The 10,822-nt window shown below is 34.6% G+C and overlaps 2 protein-coding genes and 1 long non-coding RNA gene across 3 annotated transcripts; 1 reads left to right on the plus strand and 2 right to left on the minus strand.

Moving 5' to 3' along the window:
- The first annotated feature begins 1,497 nt into the window (after window positions 1-1,497).
- Window positions 1,498-2,034, plus strand: LOC121260574 (phytosulfokines-like). The gene is made up of 2 exons (XM_041162511.1): window positions 1,498-1,669; window positions 1,760-2,034. Exons 1-2 carry the CDS (start codon window positions 1,559-1,561, stop codon window positions 1,889-1,891), a joined length of 243 nt encoding a protein of 80 aa, XP_041018445.1. The 5' UTR covers window positions 1,498-1,558; the 3' UTR covers window positions 1,892-2,034.
- Window positions 2,035-6,220: 4,186 nt separating this feature from the next.
- Window positions 6,221-7,353, minus strand: LOC121260590. Its single transcript, XR_005939745.1, has 2 exons — window positions 6,948-7,353; window positions 6,221-6,875 (listed from the first exon to the last, which is right to left on the minus strand). It is a non-coding gene; the product is annotated as an uncharacterized LOC121260590 (long non-coding RNA).
- A 281-nt stretch (window positions 7,354-7,634) lies between these two features.
- LOC121260589 (protein PHLOEM PROTEIN 2-LIKE A10-like) lies at window positions 7,635-9,547 on the minus strand. The gene has a single exon (XM_041162530.1). The coding sequence runs from the start codon at window positions 9,256-9,258 to the stop codon at window positions 7,981-7,983; it is 1,278 nt and encodes a 425-aa protein (XP_041018464.1). The 5' UTR covers window positions 9,259-9,547; the 3' UTR covers window positions 7,635-7,980.
- Between the last annotated feature and the right edge of the window lie 1,275 nt (window positions 9,548-10,822).

Genomic DNA, 10,822 nt, shown 5'->3' on the forward strand with positions numbered 1-10,822 from the left:
ACCAATTCAGTACTATTAACAAATTATCTCGTTATTATTAACATATTTCTTATCTCATCTCATTTCATCTGTGTAACTAAATGAGGTCTTAATATCAAGACCTTTTTTAGATAGTAAAAGTGTTCATCTTATCTCATCTTATTATTACAATTTTTTCAAATTTTTATATAAAATATAAGAAATAATTCAATTTTTTTTAAATTACAAAATAATATCTTAATAATATTTTATTCAATTTTTAATTTTTATCTAAAATCATCTCATCTCATCATACAAATCATATCTAAGTTTATGTTTTGATTAGTGAGATCACTCAGATTATTTTATTAATAGTTACTTTTATTTCTAAATTATTTATTATTATTTTTATTTTTTATTACTATTTATAAAAAATCTGAAACATCTTATCGTCCCAACGCGTATGCGAAGAAACAAGCATGGAGAAGGACAAATACAAACCATGATATAATATTACAGTCCTTTTTCTCTTTTCGGTTTTCAAGTCAATCTTTTTATTATCCATGTAGACAGAATGAACACATTTAAAGCGCACATCTCTCAGGGCAGTGTGAAAGACGTGTACGATGGGCGGGCTCATCACGTGGAATGCTCGTTCCAATACAACGTTTTGCTATCTGCGGAAGACAGACATCTATTTGTTTCAACGGAGCGGAATCTGAAGTAGATAAGTTGAAATAATTTATAAATAATAATAAGATTATTAATTAAAATTAAATAAAATAAAACGAGATGAGATTTCATGTCATCACTGTATCTAAACGGATCTGTTAAAAAGATAAATTAATTACAATTTACACATTCAATACATCACCATAAAAAATATATATATATATATATTGAGCAACAGGATTTTGACCTTTTAGGAAAAGAAAAATATAAAAAGCAAAAGCAATATATCACGATCTAAAATTTAGGATTTATCCAAAACATCCGAAATAAAGATATCCTTCTTTTGAATATATGTAAATGCGAGGAAAAGGGTATATATAATTTTAAACCTGGCTTTAACAAATTTTTCATCAATCAACACAAAAAATAATATTTGTATTTTTAGAGTGTATAAACTTTACGCATTACTTTTAAAAAATTAAATAAATATAAAAGTTACATAAAATATTATTTTTTTATAACAGACTGAACTTTTTTTTAAAATAAATGTGATGGGTATACTAAAATTATATATAACGTTATTCGTATTTTATTTTATTTTTTTTGTACCCTCGATAGTTTCCCTTTCACAATAATAGACACTGTGCTTGTACTCAGATACTCGAAGCCAACCGACGTGTCACGATCCTAATGCATGCATGAGATATATGACACGATAAAGAGAGAAGATTCTTGTAATTAACGTAGAGGGGATCAGGTCCACAGGCTCAGCCGATACCACTGTAAAAAGACTGAGTTGGAGCGTACCTAATCAACTTGGAGAATCAGCATCCTGATCTTCAGCTATAAATACAGCGGTAAGCAGCAAAAGTAGTACCAATTATCCCTTGCAAAGGAACAAGTAGAGCAAATTAGCCGATCGAACAACATGTCTTTTAAGCTAATTAGCACCCTCTTCACTATCGCTCTTCTCCTTAGCAGCTTGGCTGATCTAACATACGCTGCTCGTCCAGAACCTGCCTTTCCCGGAGATTCTCTGGTTAGTAGGATCCAACATGATTTCTTGGTTAATCTTTTTATATTTTGAAATTATATCGAATTATATATATTTTTTTTTTGTGGGATACAGGCAGGAGTTAAACCACAAAAGGTTGAGGTTGACGAGAGCTGTGAAGGAGTAGAAGGGAAAGAAGAGTGCTTGATGAGAAGGACCCTTGCGGCTCATTTGGATTATATCTACACGCAGAAGCACAAGCCATGAATTGTACTTGTTGTCTATATCTATATATATAAAGAGATGTTCGCCTGCACCCATATGATCATCACCATGAAATTATAATAATAACTTCATTGCAATCTGTTGGTATAATCAAAGCAATAAATGGAAATTCTTAGGTTATGATATATATTCCTGTTCGAATTATATTTATGTCCTGGGTTTTGTGAGGTTAATTAATGTTTTGGTACCTTCCTTTGAATCTTTCGGCAATTTCTGAATTATATATGTTTAATCTTCATACCAAAATGGCCGGCATTTTTAAGGATAAAGGTAAAAGATGAATCATGAATTGGGTTGGTTTCTACATAAGTCTGATCTGATCATATATATATACACTTTTGTGGATCTGAATTCCTGCTCTTGATCATCAGAGAACGCGGTGGTTTCGTTCTTCTTTATTTTTCCCCATTTCCTTCTCTACTTTGCTGCGTACTGAAAGAACATATATCCGAGTAGTACTGCAGCTTTAAAAACGTGCCCTATAAAGGTGTGTTTTCGCCTCTCGTAGTGGTCGCCGGTTTGCTTTGAATTCGGTCTGATGAAGATCATAATTTTGGATTTTGTGACTCGCCCGGCTGGCGCCTTAATTCCATCTTTGTCTGAACAAAAACTCCAAACGAGTTGAGTGCTTCCGGGTGAATGAAGTTATTCCGGTCATGTGAAGAAAAGGCTATTACGTCCTGTTCTTACTCCGTATATAAACCTTGGTTTATCGATATATAGGACATGTTTAATAGTATGTTTTCTAAAACTTAAATTACGTACCGGTCGAGGATATGCAATTTTAGATATGAAATTGAGTTGAGTTGAATTAAGTTGAGATGATAAAATATTGTTATAATATTATTTTTTAATATTATTATTATTTTAGAATTTAAAAAAGTTGAATTGTTTATTATATTTTATATTGAAATTTGAAGAAATTATAATGATGAATTAAAATGAATTGAGATGAATTTAAGAACCAAACAAAACCGAGTGAAATTAACGACTACGTTATACGTAGAGATCATGGCTCATATATAATTGCCGTACGTACGTAGTTGCCTTGCTTTTAAATGGCCCAAACAATTTAAATTCTACGAAGCAGCTCTAATAGCAATATATGGTCACGACTTAGTTGGCAACATAAAAGCTTTAACGAATCACAGTAATTTACAGCATGTCTCCAACCAATATATATGAGAGTGAAATTTCCTCTTTCTATGAAAATATCTCCCGCATTTATTATCAATTAATTAATTTAATATGGTATATATATATATATATATAGAGGATATATTTGGCCCTATATGTGTAATTTCCTTTCCCGCAAATGCTTGCAAAGATGATCATGATCTTTATATATCGACGTAGAAATTACTTAAACGATCGATCGAGAATAAGCAAAAACCCCAGGTGTACGGCATCAATATTCATGTTTGACCTACACAAAGTGTATAATGAAGAAGAATGGATGAGAATAATTAAAGGCCGTTTTCAATAAAAAAAAGGGAAAAAAAAATGGGTTTGAGTCACAAGCAAATAACATTGGAGTTCGGTGGAGCGAGAAAGCGAAGGCCACCATTACCAATACATCTCCTTTTCATAATTTTTTTTTTTTTGTTTACTTTTGTCAAATGAGGTCTCCAAAAGTAATCATCAACTTCATGGCAAAAAAAGGGGCTGTAGTGCAAGTACCACGCAGGATTCAAAAGTTCAACTCTCTTAGATTTCCATTCAATTCAACCATATTATATATATATATATCACATAATGATCTTAATTTCTTCTTCTCACGATGCCGGCCTGAATGATTTTTTTACTTTGTCTAATTCATCATATCTTTGTTGCCAAAATGAAAAGTACTGGTGTCGAAGACAGCTGAGACATAATGCATTATTAACAAACATTATTTGACATGCGAGCGCTGACTTGTAGCGTTGTCTTTGATTAATTATACCATACTCTTCTATCCGTGATGAGATTCTATCTTTTGTTCTCCACGGCCATCTCTCTCTCTCTCTCTCAGTTTTTTTTTTAATATTTTCACAAAATAAGATTAGTAATTAAAAAAATATTGTATAAATTAAAATAAAATATGAAACTGAGAATGGGTATTAAATAATTGGTTGGTGCAATCCCATATATGAATGAAAGTCTTTATTGTAGCAGCAATCCAATTGTCAAATTGCTTTAAAAACATCCGCATTACGAGTGGATCCCACAATAGACATATGCAACACCGAGTTTCTCTAATTTCACTTCCGTTAATTGCATTCTCAGTAAGGGTAATTGGATAAATGCTATAGTTATCAGCTAAAAAGAGCACCTATGCTCTGAGAAAGTAATAGAAAGAGAGTATCAATGCGCTCTCAAAAGAGTGGCGAGAGAGCTAGAAAGCAGTAGATCTAGGGAAGGATACCCTTCAACATATCTCGTTGCACAATTCCTATTTCCTATTTCTAATTGCACAATATACCTCTGAGCTCCTACCTATTGAGGAGTTACCTATCAAAAAATAAAAAACAAAAAAAAAAAAATTATGAGATGCTGTGACTCTAAGATCCAACAACTTTAATCCTCTGGGGCCAAGATTACAAAGGATAAATATAATGGTAGTATTAGTATGCCGTCAAGCTTTGATTGCAGGGCGTGCCCATCGGTATAAATTTTATTTTTTTCATTATTTTTCTTTACACATTTTTTTAACATATTTAAATATTTATAAAAATTAAAAATACACACTACACACTAATAGTCATTTTCATAATCAGTAAGTAAAAAAAATTAAAAATAAATAAATACATGAACCGGCAAAATTAAGCGGCATAGTATTATTCTAAGGAAAAAGATACTTTGCCTCTTCACTTTGTCCACTCTATTTGACCGTTGGTCAAAAAAATTTTTTTTTTACTTAGTGATTAAGGAAGTGATCTTAAGTGTATTGGTGTATTTTTTTATTTTTTAAAAATATTTAAATGTATTAAAACAATATGAAAAGACAAAAAAAAAAAAAAAAAACATTTTACGTTGGGCGGTAAGCCCAACGGTCAAGTTGGGGCAGTATAGTAGCCGCATCCTTATTCTAAATAGGGAAATGATATATGTCTCGCTGGGGGCTCCCGCTCCTTTTTTTTTAATTTTTTTTATTTAATGATTAAGTATGTATTTTTTAATAATATTATATTTTTTTATATTTTTAAAAAATATTAAAAAATATACATATGAAAAAAAATAAAATAAAAAATAAAAAAATCTAAAACTAGCAAGGGCTCCCAGTTGGTAGCGGTGGCTGTAGAGCCACTCTTCTAAATATAATCCATGGCACGCTTTCCCATCCTGCCAAAAAGTCATCCAGTCAAAAAGTCGTAAAACGCATTAAAAATTGCAAATTCTCGGCTAAATCATAAGTTTGAACAAATTCAAACACAAGGAGAAGGTTCAAAGCCTCTAATCCACATAATACTCACAATAAATTACTTTAAACCACTCGTATCAATAAATTACTCGCAAGCAACACTGCAGACATGGCTTTAAATACCTATTAACTCGTTTCTGAATTGGGGGGGGGGGGGGGGGGGGGGGGGGGGGCGGGCGGGCCAAGAGGTGAAACCATGTAGAAAGCAGCAGAAATTGTCAAGAGTCGAGATACAAAGGATACAACACAAAATCTCATATCAAAGTAATGGGAACAGAAACAATCACTACCAACAAACCTTTAACTTTTGCGCACAAAATAAGTGCGCCTAATGGTAGGTCAACTTATAGTAGTTCACGCAACCCATTTAGGAGTCAGCAGGCAGGACCTTCCCACTCAGACATGCAGAACAGTTTATAACTACGATATGCACACAAACTATTTCTTTCAGGATGGTGTGAAGATGTGCAACCATGTCAAAAGCTTAAACGAGCCAAGATATGCAGGTATAAAATGCATTTGATAAGGGATCGTTAAACTCCCTTATCACTTAAAAGCAATGGGAACAGGAACAGGAACAGGAACAGGAACAGGAACAATCACTACTAGGACATCTATTAAATGGCAATTTGTGCACAAAATAAGCGCGTTATATGGTAGGTCAACTTCAAAAGTAGTTCATTCAACCCACTAAGGAGTCAGAACCTTCCCACTCAGACTGCACAATCCGTACCCACTTCCATGTCAAAAGTCTCAGCTGCTCGTATGCTATAAAATCATTCTTAAAATGTTGAGTGGTAACTTCTTTAATCACAACATTTTTTTTTTTTTATAGAAACAACTTTTCAAAATCTCTTCTCCTAAAAACCGAATAAGGGAGAATCCATCTCAAAAGGGAAAGATACTGAATGAAGTAAAGCTCAGGGTAATTACATTGCTATCCTAATATTTTATGAGATCCATATATATTTCCACCAGTCTATGATGTCGACGTAATTACATAGCCTTTCAGTCCCTTACTAATTGCCAATCCTATTCAGTGTCGCCTCCAATGGCAGTTATCTTCAAAGTGACGAGGGAGTAAAACAAACAAACGGTTTCATTATCTAGGGCTCTATTGAACCAAATTACAAAAGTAAAATTTATGGTTTTTGCATAGCAAAATTAACAAAACAAAGGTCAAGATGAAAAGGCATCATGCCTTACAAACAAAAGATGTAAAACATAAAATGATGGAGACATCTACACCAAGAGTCGTGCCAAAATCTCCGACGATAAAACTCCACTTACGAAAATATTTACAAGATCATGAGCAAGGTCAATCACAGGGATCAAAAAATCTGATTCACTAACATTCGATCACATATGAAAATGTCCCAAGAAGACAAATAAGGTCCACTAAGTACCATCAAACAAAAGAAAAATGGAAGAGTAAAACTAGTTACAATTCTCACAGTTTTACTGCAAACAACATAGGAGCCAACTGAAAAAAACCACCCTTGAGCTTAAAAAGTTGGCAACAAAATGGAAATGAAAAAACTCAAGATTGATGCAAGAGTGTTCAACCTATAAAATTAATTGTAACAATAAAAAAATCTTCAAATGAAAAAACTCAAGATTGATGCAAGAGTGTTCAACCTATAAAATTAATTGTAACAATAAAAAAATCTTCAAATTATTGTTTCTACATGGACCACAAACCCATCTTTTTGGGTAGAAAACAGTATAAAAATCACAGACACATCAAAATATCATATTCCGTTCAGGAATGAACAGTAAAGGCAGTATAGTAGAATGATGTTGAAACGTTTTGGCAAATCACAATATTTTCAGAGTAAAGAGTTTCAACTTGGGGAGTAACCTTTCTTCCAATATGAATTCACAAGGCACACCATGACGCTCACTAAATACAAGAGAAAGAGCCAAATGAACAGCAAATAAAATGGAGGAAGCCATAAAGCATAGAGAGAAAAGAGTAATGCTAGATACAAGCTCCAAATAGACAAGCTCTATACAAGCCTCTTGTAAAAAAGTGAATCCCACTAATAAAGTATAGTCTTTTTTAGACTTTTACATTTATTGGTCGCTTAGTTCCTCAATTTGGAACATAAGTTATAATTTACCCCCATCATTAAAATCTGACCATAAGATGACGAGAAATAGATGTAGCGATGCAATCTCAAAGAAATCTTAAATGAGGTGTAAATTGCAAAATGAGGGGTAGTTTGAGGGTGGTGATGTATAATTTTCCAGAAAATAAATGAACCTTCGAAGGGGCCACCTATATAGAGAGAGTTACAAAATTTATCCTAATTGCCAATCTAATAACCACAACATAATGTCCCATTCCCCTCCTCCGTTCCACCAAAAAAAAATACAACAATAAAGCTCTGTGGCTCCACCCCTGAAATACAACTATGTTCGTGGAACACCTTTCAGCTTCAAACTGCGCTTTGCATACATATATGCATGTCACTGGAAGGGGTAACCAGAGGAAAACGAAGAATTTTCAAAAACCAAGTCTATCAATCAAGATGAAGTAGGCCCAACGAGCATTTCAATTAAGAGTGACAAAGATTTACATACAAAAACTATCTTGAGGAGCAACTTTAGCATAGTAGTTGAAATATCCATGAAAAGCTCTTAATAAGGGAGGGAGAATCCCGCTGAACTAAGCGGGCAAGAGAATCCTGGTACCACCAAGAACATGTAGATACAAGGCAAGACATATGGTAACGATAACAGAAGACTTTGCACCGAAATATCTGACAACTTCCAAACCTCGCTCCACAACCTCCTCGTGAACTACATTAAGACTTCTTTTTAAGCCATCTAAAAGCTTCCAAAAGAGAAACTCCACCACGGATCTCACTGTTTCAAAAGTCACCCTCCCAGTCACGTCAAGAACAAACTTCCTATTGCTCGGCACTGCCAACATAGAAGAAACCTTCCCCACCCACTCACTCTCCTGAATTTGATCAAACTTATTCCCATCTTCCAGATGCGTTGTAGAAGCTTCTCGCTCAAAACACTCATCTTTGGTGGCACTTGTACCTTCGCTCTGATCAACTATTGAACAAGAAGAACTTGAACGGGGTTTCGAACCTGGACCTGAACTCGTCAATACTTGGTGAGATGTTCTTACAAGGGTTTCCACGGCACCATTACAAACAGTAGCCAGAACGTCCCTCACTCTGTCTTGGTACTTGGGGTTGGTTAATCCACTAAACATTTCCTCGTACATATTAATATTCATAGTTTTGTCTAGATAAACAGCAACTGCCGTGCTTACAAAAACTTCAATGCAATTTGCTATGAGTTCCTTGGATTTATCACCAGAAATCACTTTTAGCCAACCAGGCTCGTCTGATAAACTTGACCCGCGTTGGGACACACCAGGACCATCCATGGATACATCACTGGAGTAAAATCCCAAAACCAAGTTCCTCGCAAAGCTTCCAACCACAACCGAAACAAAACCGGTCCCAGCCGTAGAGAAAAGCTTCTCCAAAACCCCATCAGGAAAGCTCGAACTTGCCGAACTCGTATCAGACTCCCTGTCAATCCTCGACTCGGACTTATAACCTCGCAAAATCCCAATCGTCAAAGCCTGCGTAGCCCCAACCAACGATTCCGAGAACTCTTCTGACCGCACGATTTTCGAAATCTGCTTCACACTATTGGGAATTTGGTCGGAGTCGGATCGGATAAACTCCTTCAAGTCCTTGGAGACGATGCCGATCGTGTCCGCCGAATCCGCGACCATCTCAGCCATGGAAATTAAGGCTCGAAAGAGCTTAACAAGACCCTTCCTCTTATTGACCACAGACGGTAAATGATAGACCTTGTAAACACCGTAACTGGAGACACCAAAAGCGGCAAGAAGAATAAGCCATTTCTTTCTCCTCCGAGAAAAATCCAAGGTCCTCTTCACCAATTCAAGATCCATACTTAGCAGAGCGACCAATCAAACCCTGGAGCTTACAGTTTTTGAAACCCTAGAATTTGAAGCACCCAAAAGGGCAAAAATGAAAAAAGACAAAAAAGAGGGCTATTTATTCGGTATAAAGAAAAGAAAAGGTCTTAGAGGATCGAGGAATCTAGGCTTCCGGTTTATAATCGGTGCAGAGTGATTGAGATGTGAATGTAAATTGGACGAGTACGTTGACATCACCTATATATAAATCTAGAATTGCGAGAGCTGGATAATATAATGCAGAGGACGGTGAGAGGACGAACCTGTGGCTTGGTGAGAGGAGCCAGCCAAGTTAAGACCTTGCAAAGACGGGGGGAAGAGAGAGAGAGAGACCTTGGAAGTTGCTCAAAGATTTAGGACAAAGATGGTTGATGAGAGATTGTCGTCGTCCACGTTGAGGGGGGCTTGATTGCCTAAATGAGGACAACGACCTCCTGGTCCTCCTCCTGGTCCGAATTACACCTCGGTCGAGGGAACTTTAGCCATATAAAATCAATTTATATATCTGAATAATAAATATTTGCAGGAGCTACAATAATTGTTCAAGCCTCAAGGGGCGCCGGATTGTGTTTTCAAGAAGGAAAATGATTCAAACATTCAATAATATTTTTGGTAACGCTTAAAAATAGCACAATGATCTCAAAAGGTAGAAGGATCTATTTCTGACCCGCGAGGTTATTTTAGGCCTCGATTTGTATTGTGCGGAGCTCCGATAATTGTCTGGTGCGACTATACGATATTTATGCGTATATTCATGATGATTAATAAATAAATATAAAAAAAATAAATTGAAAAATATATATAAATTTACGTAATTCGACACTTGATCTACGTTTACGGGAGCTCGAGAAAGGAAAAATTTATTATAACATGCTTGTTTACAATCTTTCATGGTCTTTAATTCTCACTGTACAATAGAGATCTGAATTCTATCCTGTAATTTTTATCCTCTTGTTGGAGTCTTTATAATAAGGTGGAAGAATGTGAAATCTCCAATAAGCCTTGCCATAAGTCTATGAAATCGTATGTATTCGTGTCTTTTATCTCCTGCCTCTTTTGCTTCGTGTTACTTTCATTTACTTTATATCACATCATCCATTTTACCTCCTCACACTCTGTACCCCTTGTCATTTTGTCTCCTCCTTTCCCCTTTTTTTTTCTTTTCTCTTGACGAATTTTCCTTTTGAACTGGGCCTTAAAAAAATCATAAGTTTGTTATATTTTATGTCTTACAATTTTGATATTTTTTAATAAATTATTTTAATAGTATGAATGAATTTACATAAATATTTAAGGATCCTGCTAGTAATCGCGGGACGTACTGCTAGTTAACAAATTTTTGGTTATTTTTTTCATTTTTTATAGATGATTAAGAAAAAATTAAAAAAATATATAATTTTATTAATATTCAATCTGTACAAAAATTTAAAAATATAATATAATACATGAGGAATAAGATTGAGGGAACAAACTGATTTCCATTAGCATTTTTTAATATTTAATATCATAACTATTTTTTCATAAAAAATAAAAAAAA

This window comes from Juglans microcarpa x Juglans regia, chromosome 4D (genome assembly GCF_004785595.1).
Source record: "Juglans microcarpa x Juglans regia isolate MS1-56 chromosome 4D, Jm3101_v1.0, whole genome shotgun sequence".
Classification (NCBI taxonomy): domain Eukaryota; kingdom Viridiplantae; phylum Streptophyta; class Magnoliopsida; order Fagales; family Juglandaceae; genus Juglans; species Juglans microcarpa x Juglans regia.